The sequence below is a fragment of the Phaseolus vulgaris genome, chromosome 3 (assembly GCF_051622355.1).
Source record: "Phaseolus vulgaris cultivar YP4 chromosome 3, ASM5162235v1, whole genome shotgun sequence".
NCBI classification, from domain to species: Eukaryota; Viridiplantae; Streptophyta; class Magnoliopsida; order Fabales; family Fabaceae; genus Phaseolus; species Phaseolus vulgaris.
Window position 1 is genome coordinate 43,848,401 of NC_143500.1, and position 24,692 is coordinate 43,873,092.

At 27.4% G+C, this 24,692-nt stretch overlaps 1 protein-coding gene across 1 annotated transcript; it reads left to right on the forward strand.

Annotated features, from left to right (window-relative positions):
* The first annotated feature begins 7,451 nt into the window (after nucleotides 1–7,451).
* On the forward strand, nucleotides 7,452–8,944 carry LOC137807866 (CASP-like protein 4A3). Its single transcript, XM_068608701.2, has 3 exons — nucleotides 7,452–8,105; nucleotides 8,297–8,432; nucleotides 8,520–8,944. The coding sequence occupies exons 1-3, from the start codon at nucleotides 7,624–7,626 to the stop codon at nucleotides 8,709–8,711; spliced, it is 810 nt and encodes a 269-aa protein (XP_068464802.1). The 5' UTR covers nucleotides 7,452–7,623; the 3' UTR covers nucleotides 8,712–8,944.
* Nucleotides 8,945–24,692: the final 15,748 nt, after the last annotated feature.

Consider the following 24,692-nt stretch of genomic DNA (forward strand, 5'->3'; position numbering starts at 1 on the left):
TAGCAAACTCCAAAAACAGTTGTTTACGAATACTTGCTAACTTCTTGCTTGTAATGTTAGAAATTATGACGTGTATCTATTTGAAGAATTTTTTTATATCACAAATGTGCCAAAATTCTTCATTTTTGTGGAATAAACTTGTGCACTGTAAGAATTACTGTTTCATTGCATCAATGAACAGTTTGGAATGTAGGACACCCTTTGCATTTTGGGTAAGGCAGCTTCTTTTTCCCCTTGCGATTCCTAGATCTGCTCGGGAACTTTGCTTTCGAGCTCACGGGTGATTATTTTTGTTTCAAAATTGCCATCCTAAAATATTTGTTGGAGGTGAAATTAGGCTAAACATAGCAAGTCTCTTTTTGTTTTAACACGAATCTCTAATGATGGCTGTTATGGATTTGATAGTTATGTGTAGGTTGGTAGGTATATTTGTTTTGGACTAGGCCCAATTTGTGTAGTTGGTAAGGCTGAATAATAGCTCAACTTATAAGTGTTGATTTAAGTCAAATTTAAGGTACAAGACTTCTAATATTTTTGTGGGAATAGGAGATCATATATAAACATGGAATGAAGTTCTCACGTTCTATCAAAAGATAAAAATTATTGCTCTTAAGAGACCAGAGATCTCAGGAAAATCCAATCAATCTCAAATTCTTAGAAGTTTCATTAAAGTCATTGTTGTAGTAATATAAACATTCATTATATATTGTGCTTGCTTCAATAAAATCTTTACTCAGTTGTCAAAGTAATTGTGCCCAGTTTTTTTTTTTTTTTTATAGTGTTTTGGCCTTATTGGAAAAGCTCAGTTATAATAAGACCTCAGACAGTCGGAAACACTTGACTTAAATTAATGTTATAAATATACTAACATGTATTGGACAACAATACATGTTATAAATGATAAATCTACAAAACATTTTTAACAACAATTCTTCTGATGTAATATTCATGAAAAGAAAATAAAAAATATACAAAAGATAAGGTGAATAATAACTGAAATTGATCTACATAAATCATATGCTATGAATAAGTTTGATTAATATATATTTTACATACTCCAATTATGAACGGTATATTCAAACAATAATTGCTGGTTTAATATTATATTTAAGACATATAAACCAGATCATAAATTGATTATAGATTATTAGTGGTTATAATTACTATTATAAAATGAATTTATATATATCTCATGATAACCATTTAATGGTTTTTTTTAACGGTCAGAGTCTATTAAGATCTATAAATAAGTGATGAGTCTCTCAGTAAGAGAACACATTAAACTCTATTTTATACTCTTACTCTTGCTTCTTTGTTAAAAATTTATCATCTTTATGCTCCTACTAACTTAAACATCAGAGAGTTTTATGCAGGTGGATTTCCATCTCTCCTCAGAGACCAACTGAAAGCTCGTTACTCGAAGAACACTCAGTCCTCACCGTACTTTTTGAGTTCATTTCTGATAGAAATATATATATAATTATCTATCAAACTTTATATTAAGTATTTGGACCTTTTCACTATTAATATATATATATATATAATGATAAATTAATTCAATATATTGTTTGACATATGTATTCTAAGATAAGAGCTGAATAATTTAATTTTGAAAAAAATCGCCTTTCCGCAATAGCAAGCTGTAAAATTTTAGAAAAACAATTGCATCTATTTTGAAAATATATGTAATCTTTTTAGTGGGGTATATAATATTTATTTAAAAAAAAATCAAGATTAATATAATATTTTCATTCATCCCAAAAAAAACCTCTTTTTTTACAATGAAAAAATATACACTGATAGTTTAAAGTAGTTATAGATAGGCATTCAGTTATAAACCACCATAGTACATGTATGATATATTTATACAAATTTAATTAACTATTTTAATCTTCGTGACAATAGTTATTTGAATTGATTGAGTGTAAAATAAATACATTTGCAATAGAGAGTCATTAAATTCTTTTAAAAATTAAATAAAAAATTGTTATGACTTTAAATTTAAAAAGCTAATCTAAATAACTTTCAATTCAATGTAATGTAATCAAATATATGTACAAAATTATCAGTGCCAAAAAAGTAAAATGTGTGACTTTATCATCTACATTTTAACCAAATTCATTCAATTGCCTCTTTTAAGAAAAAGAAATAGATGCAGGATAAATTTCTTAACCTTTTAAAAGTAAATAATAAAATTAAACTTAAGTAATTTACAATAACAGTAATAGTGTAGTCCTCACAAATAAAAATAATACTTGTAAGTCATATTATAACAACATTAAATATCAAATAATTCAAATTAATAATAAATATTTTATTAAAGAAATGTGAAAAACATTTGAGACCCTAAATAATTAGGACTGTTCTCGAACTAAATTGGGGACTGGGAGAACTATTGCCTTCGGATGTCGCTCGGTCGGTCGTGTCTCACGCTCCTCCTTCAGTCTTCTTTGCCGGACGGCTCCTCAGGCTGGTGGGGTACCTGCAGATGGCACTCCAACGCTCAAGTCAGTGGGGTATCGTATTCGGCTGGTTAGAATATTGTAGATAATGACGTACCTTCTTCCTTGAAATGCGTGATATTTATATTACCTTAATGGGCCATTGCTGTTGGGCCGGATTAGGGGATTATTTAGCGATTAGGGTTGGATTAGGTCGTTTCCTAACCATGGGTTAACCTTTGCTAATTAGGTCAACCTTTGACTTGAGCACCTTGTGTCGGTCGGCCACATATGACACGTGGTCGACCTCGTACCTTAAAGTAGGGTCTTATCGCATGGATTGACCGGGTCCATGGAACGGTCGGTCATCCCGGTACAAGGACCAAATGCCTCATTAATCTTATGGTCTACGCTACTCTATATTAAATATTATCATGAATCTTTAAGATTAAAACAAACCAATTATATGATATTTTCTTGAAAAACATCAAAGCACATAGCATTGATCATTCGTATATAACTATATAATCGATATTTGTTCATTTCTTTGTCATAGAAAAATGTCCTGAAATATATACACACACCCCATTTCCTTTGGTATATATGAAGTCCTAGAATTGAAAAATTTTCTGGCAGGATTTAAGGCTCAATGTGAGATCTTTCTAGGTTCGGTTTTTTGTCCTTTAGTAATTGGGGAGCACTGTTATTTTCTGTTTGCTTCAGACAATTGATCATGGAAAATGCTGATTAATACACTATACAGATAATATTCATATTCTCCAATTTAATGGAAGGATGCATATCATAAACATTATATAGACAATATTCATATTCTCCAATCAAATGAAACGATGCTTGTTTGTTTCTCTTACCAACACACAAGGGGAAGTACGATTCTTATAGGACTTAAAGTTTAGTTTACTCTTTTTTTTTATGTTTTTTCATTTACTTTTGAAAGATTTGACATTTCGTCAGAATGTTTAAAGTTTTACTTTTTAAAATGTTTTTATTTTACCCCGGTATGGTATGATGTTCTTATGTTTCAGAATTGTCTAATTTTAATATCTTTGGTTATCATTGTCAACTGCTTCGAAAAATATCACATGATTGATTGTTTATTATCTTGAACTTGACCAAGTTTGTTATGTGAACTTGCTTTTCTCATGATTTTAATAAAGTTTTATCAATATTTTATTTTTAAAATACGTTTATCTTATTTAAATAAATTTTTATTAATATCAATTTTTAAGTGGTATGAGATTATTGGAAAATGATGATTTCTCTTTCAAACTTCTTTTTCATTTCCATCCTAATATTTCAACCTCAAGTCAAATGAATTTTGGGTCATGGTTAAAGAGTGGAATTTGTTATGCAACTAATGAGATTCCATTTCACTCTTTCTTCGTTTCACTTTTCTTCTTTCTAGAACGTTCTTGAAAATCAACAAAGTTGTTTGTAGTTAAACTTTTTTTCATAACCTCTACATGAAAAACGAAAATAGTTATTAGTCATGAAATGTATGCACATGAATAAAAAAGGGATTGGAAAATATTATAAAAAAAATGATATTGGATCATTGGCAAATGGCACCCTAAGGAAACATTTGCTACTTAAGGGTTGTTCTAGACAAGAGTATAGGCGACCCTGACTTAAAACATCCAAAGTGGTCAAGGATAAGTGTATCATGTACTAGTATGTAATAGATAGCTCATAGCTCCACTTGTTGATGTTTCTTTTGGTATACATTGATCATATCCGACGTATCGTTTTCAATTCTGCTTTCAATGAGCCATTAAGGGTGATTAAGTCTAGTTACCATGAGATACTTAATGTATGAACGTCTTCTGGCATTAAAGATCGAATCACAACCCACTTATTATACGCTCAGGTCCAAGCCCATCACTCTACATACCTCCAACCTTGGGTATAGGCTATTGAGGTTGTCACCGTCATGACCGGTCAAGGTTCGGGTAATGATTAACCAACCATCAGATCGAGTCCAGACCCATCACTATACAAAGGTAAATGAAGATTTTTTATGATCTCAATATATATTCTATCATTGACCTTAACAAGGATAAAAAATAGTCTTTTAAAGAATCTGGAGGAGAACATTTTAGTTTAATAAACTTATTTTTAAAGTTTTTGAAAGTGAAAATGTAAATTGTGAAGAAAATATCATACTAAACAACATTTCTAGATATCTACCCAGCTTCAAACCGGTGTTTTAACTAATAAAAGAGCATAAACCTATTAGTAGTTGGAGTAATTTGAAAGTAGTAACAATATTTGAAAAATATTTATAAACCAACTATTAGGATTAGGATGTAGTTGGCTAGTAAAACATTCATGTAGTTATCATCCTACATTGAGAGAAAAGGGAACAATGAACGTCCAGCTCCTCAAAAAAAACTTGCATATAAAGATAAAAATCTCATCATTAATATTAGAAAAATGATTTATCTTTTCATTGAATTTAATAAACCGAGTCAGTTACTACTAACCTAATGATTAATAATTAGGAGGTTACAATAGTGTACCATAATCCATTATACTGCACTCTTTTGTTGCTTATCTATGTACTGTTTATTACTTTGTATATTTTTTTTGTATATTTATATGATATATGCATGATGCCTTTTCAGTGTTGTTGAGTGTTTGATAAATTAAGGTACATTATAATTTTTTAATATAGTTAATAATTCATGTGCGTTAATTGACTTGACGTGATAAACCAAATAATATTTAAATATTTTATTCCAGCTATCTCCAAAACTCTGTATTGGTTATCTCATCCTTAACATAAATTTTTTAATTACAAAAACACTCTTTTGATACATGGTGGTGATTCTTTCCTGAACAACAACAGGAAATAATAGTGAAAGCAATGTGTTTGGTCTTATGCTCTCTTGTAAAGGAAAGAATATGAAGTATGGTATTTAAGGTGGCATGATGTGGTGGCTCAAGATAATTGTGTGGAAAAAAGATGCTTTTCATGCTCATTGGAGGTAGATTCCTGCATAATTGGAGGTTGGGGGAAAAGATAAAAGATGTTTTAAGATTTTTTTTTAAATAAAAATAAATGAATTAAGATAAATGAGATATTTTAGGAATGTTCAAACTTTTTTTACATGTTTTACCATCAAAATCTATTAGCTAGTTAAAATTAAAAAAAGTATAATTATAGCACAACAAGACATGTTTAAACTTTCCAGTATATCACTCGGCAAAATAATAATAAAAAATATTAAAATAGATGTTTTAAGATGATTTACAAGTAAAAATAAATTATGAAAATATGTGAACACAATTTTAGAGTAGAAATCATATTTTATGGATAAGATTTTAAAATAAAATTGTCTCAAAATCTATTTATGGAATACGACTTTCACCCTCTGCCTATATTTATCCATTTTTATAAAATAGATTTTTTTACTTAAAATTATAATTTAAAAAAAAAAGACATTACTTTCTATTCTACTTCTGTGTAGATCAATGTCATTAAGACGCGTGTGAGGAACATTTGGTTGAAGTGTGTGAAGGAATTTGTGCCTTTTCCACACTCTAAGATAGCCCACTCATAAAACAAATTCCACTTTTTTCTCTCTTTTCTACAAGCTTGTACCTATGTGGATTGGACCCACTTAGATTTCATCCTTTTCTTTTTCTTTCTTATTATCATCTAAATTTCAACTTATTTTTAGCAAATTGTTAAACCTTGTTTTCATAAAGTTAACTCAGTGAATGTTGAAAAAGAAAGGTATTTATTATTGAGGTGATGAAACCTTTTTTTAAAATGAGAAGTAATGATGTCATCGTTATGGTCGTGACATTCCTTTTTTTTTTTCTTTCTTTCTAAATCACTATTGTATGTCTCATTTTTAGACACAATTAGAGAAGAATAGAAAAAAAAAAACAAAATAATATAGATATAACAATAAAACTATAAATATTATGAGTTTAGTTTTTTATGTATGGTAAGCATAAATATTCTATTATTGTTAATTGATTACCAATTATCGTATGTATGTTTTTCATTAAGTAGGATTTTACTATTAATGATACTCTATGATTGAATGATATATACTGAAGAAAAAGTATATTTATATTTTATTAGCTATCATTTTTATCGAGTAAAAATGACCATATGTAGATAAAACTTTTAAATATCTATTATAAAAATTAATAATTATGTTTTGATAGTTCGTAATTTCTTCTTCCAAAAAGTATCCTATAACTAAGTTAAAATTATATTACTATTTTCATAAGTTAGTTAAAATTATATTAAGAAGATAATCATAAATTTAAATTTTGAATTGAGTTTTATTAAAATTTTATTCCATTTAAATATTTTCACATCACATAAAATTAAAGATTTTATATCTTAAATAAAGTTTTTAAAAACGTTATTATTTAGTAACAATTAAACAAAGTATAATTTTTTAAAATAACGTAACACAATAAAATCTACTTAAAAATAAATAAAAAATTCATAATTCTCGGAGATGTTTAATTTATCATAAATATTATAAACAAAATTAAGAAGGATTACATCAAAGTATCACATATTTATAATTAGCCGTTAAAATGTGACGGTTTGTATTATTATATAATATTCTCCCTACTCAACTCAACGTATCTTTGTGTAAATATATTTTTCTACATGTAGAAAATGGACTTACTAAAGCAATACTATAAAATATAAATCTTACTCATTACATTTAACTAAAAAAATATATATATGTTTTTGGAAAAAAGAATATATATGAAAAAGAAGAAACAACGATGTTCCATAAGTCAAGTAAACTGGAACTGCCAGTGCAGGTACGAATAAAACTGAATGAAAAATTTCAAAAATTCAAAAGAGCGGAGGCTTGTATCTCGTACAGAACCCACACTTTATGCTTTCTGCACTCCAAGAATAAAAACAAACAGCAGGCCGTACGATGATCCGACGTGGCAAGATCACAAGGCTCTGAAAGAAAACGCAAAGTAAATTTGGAAGAATCGAACCCACGTGGCAGGGTCCCACAGAAAACCCCGAAGCGAAAATGCCTGGTCCCTACGGTTTGTTTTTCACTTTCTTTCCACTTTCTCACCACCCAAACACTCCTCTTCTTTATTCCCATTTTTTTCCTCTTTAAATTCCGCCACCATCGTTTTCACCAGCGCCGTGCCCTCTATGAAGAACTCCGACCCCTCCGCCCACTTCGAATCGCCTCACTCCCCTCTCCGCTTCCGATCCTCCCCGCTCTCTGACAACGGCGACCCCTTCCACTCCCCCGAAAACTCGCCGCTAAATGACCACCGAGACAACTCCAGGGCCATCGTCATCGTCGAGACTTCCACGCAGTCCCTCCAGGCCGCGCCCCCCGTCACCGAGTCTGAGCACCGCCATCCTCCGCCCAATGAACTACCGGAGGTCGTGGTCACCCGCCCCTCGCGCCCGGAGGCTCGCTCGCCCGGCGCTGGCTCCCGCGGGCGAACCAGGGCGGCGTCGCCCTCTACTATTGTAGTGCCGAAAAGAGAGGTGATGCTAAAAAAGGTGGCGTTAGGGTTCCGGTTGAGCGAGGTGGTGTTGTGTCTGATTTCGTTTTCCGTTATGGCCGCGGACAAGACCAGTGGTTGGAGCGGTGACTCTTTTGATCGCTACAAGGAATACAGGTTTAAGTTTTTTTTTTCTTTTGAGTTTTTATTCATTGATTGTTTCAACTTGGTTTTTCTTTTCTTTTCTTTTCTTTTTTGTTATTAGGGTCAACGCGTTATGAATTGTAATAAATAATTTCATTGAAACCTTTATTTTATGTATGGCTATTTACTTTAGCCACTTTATTGAAATTGGGAAGTTATGGCAGGTATTGTTTATCGGTGAATGTTATAGCATTTGTATACACAGCTTTTCAAACGTGTGATCTGGCATATCAAGTAGTGGCAGGGAGAAGCATAATCAATCACCACCTGCGTTACCACTTTGATTTCTTCATGGATCAAGCAAGTCTCAAAATAGTTCAATTCATGTTTTTGGCTTCAAATTCTTTCTTGAATGTTGGTGACATTAAAATCTGTTGTGATGGGCAGGTTCTGGCGTATCTTCTGATATCCTCTGCATCATCTGCAGCCACACGCGTTGATGATTGGCAATCCAATTGGGGAAAAGATGACTTCACTGAGATGGCTAGTGCTTCAATTGCGTTGGCCTTTCTTGCTTTCATTGCCTTTGCTATTAGCTCCTTAATCTCTGGCTACAACCTCTGCACTCTCTTCTCCTAACATTTTTACCTCGTATAAGCTGTCTTTCCATTCATACACACACACAACTACACTTTTTTTTTTTCTCTTCCTTTGTTCTTATTGCTGTGGAGGAATGCATCCAAGAGTGTTGGTGTTGGTGCCGGTGCCGGTGCTGCTGAATTTTTTTACTGTACAGACAGACTTGTATACATACAATTGCTGGATATTGTTCCAGGAATGATGGAGAAGGACAATTTTTGTTCGCTTTAAAATGCAATTAAATGTTCGTATTTTAGTGTGCGTGCGTAGAGATCGCTTGGTAATTACATAAATTAGGCCAAGAATTAACGGGTACGAATATGTTATTGCTTCTTAGGATTGAGTTTTTTGGGAAAAGAAAGAAAGAAGAACAATACTTAGGGTTCTGTTTGGGTTTTTGAATTTGGAAGCAGAATTTTAGGGATTGTCATTGTTCATTGTTCTCTCTCTGCCTCTGTAAAGGTTTCTTAAACATCAACTAAACTAACCGATGGCTGCATCGTTTACATTTATTAACTTTAGCTTCTGCTCAAACAACATTAGTGCCTCTAGAACCATCATCCTCAGCAACACACATGAATCGTGGATGTCCCAGAAACCACATTTTCATTACCATTTTTCAATTAGAAACCTTCAAACCTTTGAATGCATACTGAATATTGCTGGGACATAAGAAAAGATGTTTCTATGATACGTCAATTTCAAGCCCTCCTCCCGAAGATAGCTCTATTCTATAAGAAACAAGTTGAATTTTTGAGTAATCGATACTATTAAAAAAAAGTTCGTTGTCATGAATAGTATCTAATATTCCCCAAAGCAGGTCATCTTTGAGAGTGGCTTAAAAAATAGGTATCGATCAAATGACTGGGTTAAGAAGAATGCAAATTGACTCTAGTTTAGAAGCTACAGAATATTATTATTTTAATTCATTGATATAATTGGCTAGTCATCAACATCAATACCACAGTAGAAAAGCAAAATCAATAAAAAGGAAAATAATCTGACTTTAAATGTGTTCAAGTCAAAATATATCTGAAATCTACTACTGTCTATATTCCTCATATATTAGTTCTGTTTATTTATAGAAAAACCGTTAATCCATTATAATTACGATACTAATATTTATCCTATTAAAGAGAGACACTATGAGCATTTTGGTTAAATAGAAAGTAGTTCTATAATACCAGCAAAAGTAGTTCTATAATGGGAATGTAATTGCTTTTGCACCATGATATTTGCACTTCCTTGTTTTATTTCCTCACTCCACACTTCTGTTTTATTTTTTTACAAAAAAGTTGCCTTTGATGAACACATTTTCGTTGTTCACTCAACATAACAAAAACAAAATTAACATTATATAGTGAGTTGACGTAATGTAGGGAGTATAATTTTATAATAGGCTTAATTAATTTTAAAGTTTGAAATTTCTCGTAAATTTAGGTATTATTAATTAAATTTTTATTAAATTTTATTTATTTATTGAGTATTAAAAAATATTATTTTTTAATTGAGTCTACCTGGTTTAATTTTTTTTATTAAGTGGGTAACGTAATGAGATTGTTATCTTCTTTTATCTTGCTTACTTAATTCTATGCATTAGGTGATTTTATAGGTAATTTTTATTATTTATATTAATTGTAATGTTTTTTATATTAACCATCAAACTTCAAAGTTTTTAACACACGAAAACAAAATAAATAAGCAAAATGATGACACAATCTAACATTCACGTCACCCAGTTAATGAAAAAAAAAAACAGATAGACATAAATAAAAAAATATTAAAAAATTTAGTACTTAATTGAAAAAAAATATATATATATATATATATATATATGAAAAACTTAAAATTTAATTAAGTCTTTCTAATATATAAAATCATGTAGAAAAGGAAGTTGTTTGTAATTTAAAAGTAAGCTAGTAGTAAGATTTGATATAATTTTTATCTAATCCAAAATTATTTCTATTTAAAATAAGTTTTAGACTTAAAAAAGGTTATCAATATAAAACCAAATATGTAAACATTAACTAAAATCACATTAACTTATATTTTATGATAATCCAGCCATACATGTATGAAGGACATAGAATTGCTTCGGGACATCATATTTGCACTTCCGGTTTTAGCTTTCCACTTCCCAACTATTTAATATGTTTTACAAAAATACCTTTTAAACGAAGACAATTGGTTGTTTAGTAGAAACAAATTCTTGTTGTAAAGTAAGAGCAAATACAAACTATAACTTTATAATAAATTACGAAAACATGTTTTATTTTGGTGTAGTATGTTGATGTGAGGAGATTTGTTTTGATTGTATATTGTATTAGCTCAACACAGCAAAAATACGTTTCAATTGTGTATTGAAAAACTCAACCAGATTTCATTGCAACACAAATAACACTTGCATCAATTATCTATAATAAATACTAATAGTGTTGGTTACTCAAATCAATATACAAGAAGAAAGAAAGACTTATTTTACTCTTACAATACTTTATATAAATGATGTGAATTGTTGAGATTCTTAAGCAGATATATCCGGAATAGTTGATACCTAATCTGAGAGATATGAATTCGATAAGTCTTGAGTTATGAGTCAATTCATATATAAGATATTTGATACCACTTTCAAAAAAAAATCTTAAGAAATTAAATTTATAAGTTTTTCTTTGTATATAGTTTACACTACAAGAAATCATTAAATAAAAATTAAATTTAGAGATAAAAAATAATTAGTCACTATATTGACTAAATTATATATTATTTTAAAGACTACAAAAATTATCGATATCTAAAATAGTTTCTATTATTAATAAAAATTATAAATTCAGTTTTAAATTGATATCTAATTAGCTACCAACTTTATAATCTAAAGTAATTGGTAGCAAAATTCTAATTAGATACTAAATTAAAAATTAATTTATAATTTTTATTAATAATAAAAATTAATTTAGATACCAATAATTAAATTTAAAATAATATATAATTTAGTCAATATGATAATTAATTTTTTTATCTTTTAAATTATTTTTTATTTAATAATTTTTTTTTTAGTGTCAGAACCACGATACTTTGATGCCCAATAAAGTTTTATACTCACCTTACATTCACTACTTTATCGTTTAACATCTATTTTTCTTTACAAATACAAAAATATTTTTTAATGACTATATTATCCCTAAAAGTCTATTATCAAGTGGTTGATAAATTATAAAAACATTATTTCTGCATAATTTATTCCACTCATCTCCACTAAATATAAAAATACTCACTTTACGTTTGAACTCCTCAGCAATAAAATTCGTATATTTGAAATGAAAGCACAGAATGAGTTTATTGCAAACTGCTAACAGTCTTAAAAGAATATCATTATAATAAGTTTCTGGTCATGTCAAGGTCCAATTATATTAAAATTTGGGAATGAAAAGATAAGAAAAAATAAAATTGCTAGTAGTTGAAAAAAAAAAGTAAAACGAAAAATTTAGGATGAAAAGATAAAAAAGTGTGTGAATAGCAGGGCCCAGTTTTTCCCCACTTTGTGTATAATGATCCAATAAGATATCACTGGAAAGGGTTTGTCCTGTCTGATGAGATAATGGGAATTTGGGCCCCATGGAACCCAGTTAAAATAATAATAAAAAAAAAAACAAGTTGGATCCCAGTTAAAAGAGAAAAACATAAGAATTTGGATAAACGTTATTATTACTCGTGTTCCGATCCAACAACCACACGTTGTGCTTTCTTTGCCATTACATAATTTGTCGGAACCTTTCTGCACTTCCTCAGACAGATCAATCCATAAAATGTAGTAATATAATAACTGTTTTCATTGCATACCAAAGACATTTGAAAGATAGAAGGACAGACACAGCATCAATATATAATTCAATTTATTCATTACCAACCCCAACTCAAAACCAAACATCTTATATCATCTTCTTTGGATACAAATTCATTTCAAAACAAATACATTTTCAAGTTCTTTTCCTTTTCTTTAGATTTTATACTTGTTAATTTTGTCATATAAGAATCACAATGTTTGGAATTTATATTTGACAGAATTGCGAATTCGGCAATGGAGTTCCAATAAAAAAAGTACACTTTAATAGTTAAAATTAAAGCCACAAAATCAAAGGATTAGATAAATTTTACTTCACGAATAAAATAAAAAAGGAATTTATTAAACCCTTTTTATTTATTAAATAGTTTTCTTTTGTGAGTTTTTCAAAACATTATAATAAGTCAGTTTATTTTCTTTTGTGGATCGATATTTAATTCATACGAAAAAATAATAATTTTAAAACCTTTTGAAAAGATAAATTTAAGAAAGATTTAATTTTAAAAAAGGGATTGGATTTGACCCCTTTTTATGGATAAGAGGATTTATTGGATTTTGAAAAATAATGGATGAATTATTAATTACCTATTAAATTAAATGGTGTAATATTTCATTGTTAGATTTATCTCATTTAACATTCATTCATAATATTCATCACACTTACTTATGTTTATATTTATCATTTTTAAAATAATTTTTTTATAGGAACTTAAATACATACATAAACATATGTCAAGAAGAAAACATACAAAACATAATAAAATTATTTTCTAACTCTTCAACCTATCTATATTGAGACGGTTGAGCAATATCATATATTCATAGACTCAATTCTATTTATAGACTCAATTTCTCATATAATACTATTTACACTTTTATTTCCTCATCTAGCATCCTTTTGTTTTTTATTTTCCTATCTAGCACCCTTTTATTTTTATTTTCCTATCTGGCACCCTTTTATTTTTATTTTCCTATCTAGCACCCTTTTATTTTTATTTTCCTATTTAGCACCATTTCAAAAGTAAAAAAAAAATAATAATAATTTTGAATGCATTAAAAAAAATATTTTTAATGTTTAAAATAGTTATTAATGAATAAAGAAATGACTTTTTACAAAATAAAGAATAATAATAAATTAAAAATGTTTAGTTTAAATATTTTTAAGAATGAAAAAAATAAAATATTAAACCCTACAACAACATAAAAGTTGAATCTATAAACAAAAAATAATATTTATTTATTATTATTATTCATGATATAATCATGTTAATTTTAAGTAAAAGATATAGGACGTAGTTATAAAAAACCAAAGTCAATTAATATTAATTAGTAGTGGACACACATACACTACAAGAAAATCATGAAATAGAAACCAATTTTTAGAGATCAAAATAACTAGTTGCAATAGTAATTAAATTAGAGACCATTTTATAAACTAAAAAAAAAATGGTTTCTAAACTAGTTTCTATTATTATTAAATAGTTTCTAAATTGGTATCTAATTAGCAACCAAGGTTTTAGAGACCAAATTTAGAAACTAAATAATTGGTAGTTAAAACCTTGGTTGCTAATTATATACCAATTTAGAAACTATTTAACAATAATAGAAACTAATTTAGAAACCATTTTTTTTTTAGTTTCTAAAATGATATCTAATTTAATTACTATTGCAACTAATTATTTTGGTATCTAAAAATTAGTTTCTATTTAATTATTTTCTTGTAGTGATATAATATTGAAGTGTCTACCCTAAATGCAAAATCCTAAAAAAAAATTAATGCAAATTTTATACTTAATGCTTAAAAATGAGTAGATACTTTAATATTATATGTGTCCATTACTAATCAATATTAATAATTAAATTAGTATTAAATATCAATACATGAGTTTCTAAGGGAGATCCACACACATTTTGAGAACCTTTAAGATAGAAAAATGTTTTGTTAACATAAGATATAACTTAGCTTTGTGACTATAAGAAAGGTTAGGGTAAATGATACTTTGGATTGAATTATTCTGTGTAATTTAATTTTTATAATACAAGTGTTTTTTTACAATGTTTACTACGAGGATTAAATATAAGACTTCATGTATCAATCTTAAGCCCACATGTTTTAGTGAATATCTTCTAATACAAGTCTATTTTCATGTTATTTTTGCTTTATTATATCTTTATTCTTTGCATAATTGGTGATGGTCACTGTTGAATTAATTTTTGGTTGTACGTTAGAAAATTGAGTCTGAGACTAAATTTGAGATTGATTATCGTAATTAATCTTGTTTAAAAGATAAAATCTATTTTTTTAATTTAAAGTTGTAAATTGATATATTACTTAAAGAAAACTCGTTACAATGATGTAAAAATATGATTTAGACTTAAATACTTACTTTTACAATTTTCAATGTATTTAATAAAAAAATATTTGTAATAGATTAATATCTTAAGTGTTTAAATGCAAATTCGAACACACTTAATTAATTAAATTTAAAGTAATAAATCAGTTTAGAAGCTAAAAAAATATAGAAACATATTAAATAAAGAAAAATAGAGGAACATCTCAAATAGATTTTAAGTGAAGTCATCTCAATGCACAACTTTTTCACAATATTGTCATTTTTAAAAGTCGTGCCAAGGCTTAATAACACCATTTCTTTGTTAATTTTTTTTTAAATAAACTTATTTTAGGGACAGGAAAAGGGATTTCCAAAAATAATTATACTCTTTTACCAAAGTTTGTAAAAGAGGGATATGAATTTAGGAGTATTAACCTATCACATTATATAACTAATGTAGGCAGTGGATAGGATATATGAACACAAAATATTGGCCATCCGATTCGGATCAATCAGTGAAATCCTATCCTGCAAGTACATCATTTTATTTCAATCTCACTACACAAAATCATTAGTAGTTTATGAATTATAATAATTATACTTAGTGTATGTTCCCACATGCATCAACACTTTAACTATCAGCATTACACAATTAAGTATATATATTCTCTTCTGCTAAAACCCCTTAAATTATTGATCTATTTCTGCTACTTTTGTTTAGACCTCTAGCAAAGAATGTCATGTGAGTGATAATTTATGGACATATACGTTTTATTTATTTTTGATGACATAAAATAATGTACTGTATATATATTTTATCTGTTATCTCTGGCTAACAATTTTGCTTACTATTAATATCCTACCTACTCCGGCATGTGATGTCATCTGCAGATAATTTTATTGAGTAGAATTTGGTTCTGAAATCATAGAGAAGAAAGAATAAAAACAATGACACCAAGTGCTAGTTGTCCTCATGTATCATTCATATGAAGAAATCAAAATAGACCCTTAGATAAAGAGTTGTCACCAACACCCCTTTATTGTGAATTTCTCATAATTATTGCCTTCTTTCAGTCGTGACGGGGGATAACTTGTCCTAACCACTACTTTTACCTTTCATTGGATAATTCCAACTGCAATATCGATATCATTACATCTCACAAAATTACTCAATCTCATCATTACCATCAGAGTTGCCCTCCATTATTAATCCAGATCCTACCTACAAACTCATCATAACTACTTTAAACTCCTTCACTAATCACTAAATTAAACTTCTTATTATGCCTTTTGTTTTCCTCAGTAATCGTTTCTCTCCACACTCTATTAATTTGGCACCTACCACTTTCTGCCATCCTTCAAATATTTCTTCAAAATCTGTAATATATAAGATCACCGAATTTGAGATTATGTTTTTGAGACGGTGTCTGCGTTCAAAACCTTATATTTTTATTACGTTTTTTCTTATGTGTAATCAATTTTAGATGTAAAGTTTCATTGGTTATTTGGTGATATAAACTTTTTACCTTCGTCAGTATTCACCATGCATGCAGTGATTATGCTTTCACAAGTAATAACCTTTTTCGATTGCAAATTACTAATCCATTATTCTGAGTGTTGGGTATTCTCCATCACCGAGATGTCTTGTTCACGACTGATAACTCTTCAGATATATTTGGTATAAAAACAGTACGGAGAAGAGATTATGAAAATATTAATTAATATTTTATTAGTGATTAAGAAAACTGGAATAGTATGTTTATAGTAGATAAAAATAAGATGAAGAAAGAGAGAAATAAATATGTGCATGAAAAGAGAGAGAGAGAGAAAGGGAAGGTGGGAGGATCCAGCGAAGGCGTGTGAAGTGCTAGGGTTGCCGGTTCTAAAGGATGCATCAGCTGCTATCATGCTGTAACCTTCACAGCCATGCACACATGGTGGCTCCAACATCACATGATTCGTCAACGTAGGGTCACTTTTGCCCTTCATTCACCCTCTCTCTTTTAACTTACAATAAATGGATAATACATGTAGGATACGATTGGAGTGTATTTTTGGATGTATATACCTTTTCTTCTCTTTCTAAATTGCTACATTTCAATATCTTTAAATCCAATAAATTCATACAGATAGACTATATATCACCGTTTTTTGGATCGGTTCTGTTTTCAATTAAAAATGTATTTGAATTAGGATACGTATAAAAAAAAAACAGAAAACAATTTTAGAAAAAAATAATAATTAGTTGTTATAATAACTAAATTAGAAAACATCTTACAAAATAATAAAATAATTAGTTTATAAATTAATTTTTATTATTGTTAAATAATTTTTAAATTAGTATCTAATTAACAATTAAATTCTAATTATTAATTATTTAGTTTCTAAATCTGATAATAAAAATATGAGTTGCTAATTAGATACTAATTTAGAACTCATTTAACAATAATAGAAACTAAAATTTTGTTAGTAACTAAAAGTCTAATACATAATTAATAGTTTTTATTTTATGATTTTTTTTAGGATATGAAAGAAGTATAAAAGCGTTTAATTTGAATAAAAAAATTAAACTGTGATTTGGTTTAAGTATTTTTGTAATGTGTTTATATAAATTTGTGAATTCTGATATTTTAGTTTTGAGTAAAAAAGTGGGAACAAGGAGAACTCGGAGGGGAGAATAAGAATTCGTGGACAGTATATATTTTTCTATCCCATTCGTTTAAGTATGTTGACTTATTGTTTTTACATGCACTTAAAAAGTTTTATTGAAAAAAAATAATTTTTAAATAAAATAAAATTATATATTATTTAAAAAAATAAAAAATATTATTATCTAAAATAATTTCCATTATTAATAAATAGTTTTTAAATTAATATTTAATTAGTTATTAAAAAAATAGTTACGTGTTATAATACTTTTGTTAGTACATAATGTGATCCTAAAGCACTTAAGAAATTAAACAACTTCACCCTTTTAATAGTTTTTTTAATTGTTTCTTAAAGCTTGATAGATTTTAGATGAAAAATGAATTACCGACTAATATGGAATTAATTTAAAAAATAACTTCTAAAACATAAAAAAGTTAAAAGATAGTGAAATAGAGATTTTATTAATGAAAGAGAACACTAAGAAACTAAAATTGGGTTTATAATTGATATAAAAGAAAAAAAAAAAAGAGGAATTAAGGCAACACAATATATTGTTAAGAATTAATATATATTTATTGAGATTCCTTAAAGGCAATAGGGTTTAGTTGCAGACAAGGAAAAACTGTTAGTCAAATTTAGATTTGACAATCGATTGGTTGTGGGTACCCATTATTTATCAACTTCTTAAAATCTAAATCTTAGACTATTGAAATGTAGCTGTAGCATCAGAAGAGAGGACTTTCTCTCACTGTTTCTTCAATGCAAACAAACGCAACTTTCTCTCATTCCTTCTTTCATCCTCTCTTAACTAATCTATATCATATTTTTAGGACAAGAGAGTATTACCAATTTTACATTAAATTAATAACACTATTTTCTTTTATTTATTTTTAAATGAAATTACAATTTACACATTTATGGTAAAATATAATTTATACACATATATACACTATATGAATTTAAAATAGTTCTATTATACATGTAGTCAGTAATAATTTATGTTATCATATAGTATTATTTCATATATAATAAAGCGATAAAATATTATTTTATATTTATATAAAAAACATTTTATAATCACTCTACATGTAAATTATTTTCTCTATTATTACTTACAATATTTTCAAATACTAGCAAGTTAAGAACTATAACATTTTAAACTATTCTAATACGTGGTATTTAGCAAAATGATTAATGTTGTGCTCCATAAACAATGTTTTCAAAATTGAGTCTATCACTAAACCTGACAAAACACCAGCAGCTTAAATTATTAGTACACTTTTTTAAGTATTTAATCGTAAATAATTATCTAAAATATGATGTCTTAGTTTTAGCTATCTTGATTCGTAGTTTAGAGAATGTTCAACATTTGAACTAAAGTCACCATTTTTTTCACTATGGATTTATACCTTAAAATATAATTTTTAAATTTTTAAAATGAGATTCGCTCATTCAATTATATATTATAATTAATTTTTTTTTTCAATTGATGAATACGATATCTTTTAACACATTTTTGTAATAAATAACTTCAATAAATATGAAATTTATTCTCATACTACAATAAAATTATGAAATAAAAACCAATTTTAAAAACAAAAAATAATTAATTGCTATAGTGACTAAATTAGATATCATTTTAAACACTAAAATTTTATTTGATTTCTAAATTAGTTTCTATTATTGTTAAATGGTTCCTAAATGGGTATCTAATTAACAACCAAGATTTTTCTACCAAATTTACAATCTTTAATTTAGTCACTATAACAACTAATTATTTTTTGTCTTTAAAACTAATTTTTATTTTGTGATTTTCTTATAGTATCACTATAATTTTATCTTATTTTTAATTAATGTGAGATCTTTAATATATATTCATTGATGAATGAATATAGTATAAAATTAGATATTAATCAATTATATAACGAGTAACACAACAAATTTAATAAAAATAAAAATTACACTCCAATATATTTAATTATCTTTAATTGATGTACAAAATTTATCATGCTAATAAATTAATATCTTAAATATAAAATTTGATATTTTTAAATAGTTCAAATATCCAATAAACCTAATTAACATAAACTTTAAATAATTAGCTTATATTTAATTTAATCTTATAAAAACAATTTATAAAAAAAAGTTTATATTTATTATATTATTTTTAGTCTATATAAAATGTCCAACAATGTATAAAATGATAGTTTGATAACATTTGTAGGCAGTCTTTAAATTTCTTTTCAAAATCAGTGCCATTGTCCTCGTGACAATCCCTCCATTAATTATTGTGGGCCCAGATGATTTTTCTTATAATTTTCGATTTCCGTATTAAAAGAAAGCCAATATCTTAAATACATAATTTTTTTTAATCTTCCGGGGTACTGTTCCGTGGTACTGGAGGAGATTGCATGAAACCTTTATCTTACAGGGCTCAAATAAAATTGTATATTAAATAAAATTGATCATATTATATTTTCCGTTTCATAATAAATAAATAAATAAATTGAAATAGGTGAAGGAAGATTGAAATAAGAAGAATGAGTGGAAAAAGTGAGAAAGAAAAGAGTAAATGTAAGTGAAAGGAGGAGACCGTATACGGAAGAGGACCATAACTGTATACGGGTTGTCCGAAAGAAGGAAGTGACGAGAATGCCCCTAATAAAGAAGTTGGAAGATGGTGAAGCAAGGTTGCACAGAAATTGAAGACAACTGAGACACAGTCACTGGTTCAGAGCTTTTCTCTCCTTTTTGATTGTGACTTTCACCCAACGCTGCCAAAAACCCATTCCTTCCCAATCACCACAACACCATCAACTGCCAAATAATAATGCCTATCTTATCGCAAAATCAATTCGCCATTGCCTCCGATACAAATTTCTACATTTCCCACTTAATCTTCTTATTTCAAATTCACTTAAATATATTTCTTTTTTTATGGCAAAAATGATTTTTTTTTCTCTATCCTAAACTTTAAACTTCTTATATAGTTATACTAACAAACTATTGAAATGAGTTTTTACCAATATTTTTTTACATAATAAACAAATTTCTAATGTAAATATTAAAATATTTCATGTTAACTTATTCTTGACGTGAATGTTATAATATTGTAATACTGAAAATCAGATACTGATAATGACTTATTTCAATAGTTTTCTTACTACAAGTATTCAACAGGTTTAAAGTTTAGACTAAAGATCAAAATCAATTTCGCGTGAAAATAGATATACGAAAATCAATTTCTATGAAAGTATATTAACGAAAAACATATTTAACTCTTTAAAATTTTATTTATACTTTTTATCTACAACCTAAATTTATTCATTTTTACCTTAAATTTTATTTTCTAATAACATTTATTTTTATTTTATAAACTTGTACTTTATAAACTAATTTTATAAAATTAAATTAAATGATTTTTTTCAAATCCACTATCAAAGACAACTTCGAAAAACAAAATGTGCACTTTAAACCTAAACCTGCTCCGTCCACAACTTATTTCATATCTTTATCTATTTGTGAGAATGCATATGTAATTTGTTTTCACTACATACAAACGTCTACTCTCCTATACCTAAATCATCAATAAAGCAATGATATAGATTAAAATGTACTTTTAATTATAATTTATTAATAGGATAAATTTTCATACTATCATCTATTATGGATGATATTTGAGTCTTACCATATATGATAAAATTATTGACTTAACACTGCTATAATTGATCTTTTACAAATAAAAATAAATGACTGTTCACAAAATAATTAAATTAGTCAACTTTATATGATTACTCATAATTCAAATTATAGATTTTACATTAGGTAGTGTGATTTATGACTTATTGTTAATATATAGACCCATTTGCATGATATATAAATCCATTGTTTTTAGTTGCACAGAAAGGTGTCATCACTCTCAAAATGTCGTGGTTAGTTTTATTTTGGAAGACAAGTTAAACTGTGTTGTCATTCTCATGCTAGGTCAAGATTTTATGTCAGTGACTGTGTATTTCCTTTTATTCCAACATGTATTCAATATTTGATTTTGAGTGAAATGTGTTGTAAGTGTTATCCTTTTAAAAAAATTAACAATGGCTATATCAAAAGTTAAATCTTATTTCAAAGCTCTTAAACTAAATCAAGCATACTCATCTATCTCTTACACCTAGAATAAAGTAATAGTTACTCTAAAATTTATGTTTAAAATACGTTTTAATCAATTAATAGTATTTTTTTTTTCGAAAATGCATGAAAACTAAACACTTCAAACATATCTTAAAATTTGATTCTATTAATAAATTATTTATAACAACTTAACTATTATCATATATCAATAATTCAATTTTTCCATTATCTATAAAAAAAATAACTCTCTTAATTTAATTCTTATTCATTTTTAATAATGTATCAAAAAATGAACAATTTATAAGATTAAAAATAAATAAGTTTTTATAAAATAAAAACATTCACAAAAAAATCTCAATTCTTTGTGATCAACATCAATTCTTTTTTCTTTTCTTTTTTCAATTATTGTAGTCCTCCTTAACCTTATACCTTTTCACTTTTCGTTTTCTTTTGCTGATAAAAAAAAATTAACTATTTTATAAAACTTTACCTGAATTTCATAATTTCTAAAATATTCAAATACTTCAAATTTTAACTGATGTTATTTTAAAATATTTTATTTAAATAAGACAATTCAAATTTAGTAATTTTTTTTAATAAAGCATTTAATTACCATCAAATTCAAAAATTATTAAAATATTAAATAATTATTAAAGATTAAAAAATATCAATATTAATAATTTTTGTAGCAGATGTTGATTGATGTTATTTTTAGTCAAATTTCTTTAAGATTTTTTTCATTTTATATTTGCAAATTTTTTTCTTAATTTATATTAAACGATATTATTTTCAAGTTATGAAATGTTAGATTGGGTCAAATACAAGTAAGATAATAGCACCGGGTTAGACTCATGTGAGGTCAAACCAAATCAATTTGAGTTAGAGTCAATCCATGTCAACTCGAGCTCATGTCGAGTCAAGTCAATGCTTAGATCGAGTAAAGTCAGCCCAAACTTAGGTTGAGCTAATTCGGTTGGAGTCCAGGTCAAGTCAAGTTGGTTTGAGCACAGGTTGAGTAATGTACATTCAGTCTAGTCGGGGTGGATCCACATTCATTTGAATAAGAGTCGATCCACGTTTAACCGAGTTGGGCTAGGCCCAGGTCGGTCCTAGTCTGATCAAGATCAGGTCAAGCCAAGATCAAGTCAAGTAAAGGTAAGCCACATTCAACTGAGTTGGGGCAGATCCACGTTCATTTGAGGCAAGGCCGATCTATGTTCAATCGAGTTGGGCTAGGCCTATGTCAATTCTAGTCTGATCAAAACCAAGTTGAGCCAAGTTGCAACTCAAGCCAAGTGAGAGAAAAATCACGTTCAACCGAGTTTGGTTAGACCCATATCGAGTTAAGTTCAATTAGGTCTAGCTTGGGTCAAATCTAGGTCTGAGTTGGGACCAAATGAGATTAAGACAAATCAAGTCAACTTGAGTCTGTGTGCAGCTGAGACATCAATCAAGGCTATATCAAGTTAAATTGAGTTGATTGAAATTGATTTAAGTCCACCCAAATTATAAAAGCCAATTTAAATTAAGAATATAAATTTTTTCAAATATTCTTACCTTAAAAGTGGAATTTGAAGTTATTTAATTTCAAGTAAACCAATTACTCTAATAAAATTATAGAATTTTATTTTTTATTTATTTAAACAACATGTTTTATTATAAAGTATTTCAAATTATAAAAAAAAAACTAATTACCCTCTTCAAATGTTCTAACCAACCAGAGTTTCGCTTTTTTTAATTGAATGTTTTGCTTTCTTTATGAATCTTTTGAATCTCAGTTTCGTTAAATCATCTGATGACGGGTGTGGTATGGGGTGAGGGTAGAGAAATTTAAACCCCAATGAAAATAGTATAAGAATCCAATTTTTAGGTCTAGCATAATTTGAAAACAAGAATGATGAATAAAATTAAAAATGGGAGATGAGAGAAAAAATCCACTCCACCCCAATGTCATGCCTAGTGATCAAGAATTAAAGTAAATAAACATATTCATATTAATGGAAAATCAAGACCACATATATAAATTAGAGACCAAATTTAGAAACTAAATAATTGGTAGTTAAAATCTTTGTTGCTAATTAGATACCAATTTAGAAACTATTTAACAATAATATAAACTAATTTAGAAACCAATTTTCTTTTTAGTTTATAAAATGATCTCTAATTTAGTTACTATTGCAACTAATTATTTTGATTTCTAAAAATTGGTTTCTATTTCATGATTTTCTTGTAGTGAGTCTTACATTTTTAAGAAATTGAGGAACTAAAAATAAGTTTTAAAAATTTATTCGTCTTAATCAATTCAAATATTTTTTAGAAACAATTTTGTAAAGATTCACTAAAGAAAAAAAAAGGACAAAGCTAAAACTAATTAAAAAAATTCATAATTTAAGACCATTTTAAAAAGTAATGTTGTAAAGATCCACAAAGAAAAATAGAGAAAAAGCTAGAAAAAGTTAAAAATAATTCACAATTTCATAATTAAAAATATTTGATTATGCTACTATTTTAATTTAGGACCCCTTTTATAGATGAGATCTACATTAGGTGGAAGTTTAGACATGTTAAGGAAATAATGTATTACATCTTTTATATTTATGCAGATAGATTACCTTTATTTTTTTAATTTTATATTCAGTGATAATTAATTATTCATTTTTAATTGACAATTAAATAATTTATTTAATTTAATTGTAAATTCTATAGATTATATGTATTTTTATTGAAGATAAAATTGTTGTCACAATTATGAATAGAAAAACTTTCACCACCAATTCTTAATGGTTTTAATGGTAAAAACATAAATAACAGTCAATTAGGCAATAAACACTAAATATAGGGGTTCATAATATGGAAAAGATAAAATACGACAATTGTGTAACCTTATCCAAAGAGGATGTGGAGAAGAAAGAAATGATTGAATGCTTAGGATTATATTTTGTTATTATTATTTGTTATTGATAATACATATCTTTAGAAAAATGAATCTCACATTAAGTTAACGGATTGAGTATTATACGCTGATAATCATAT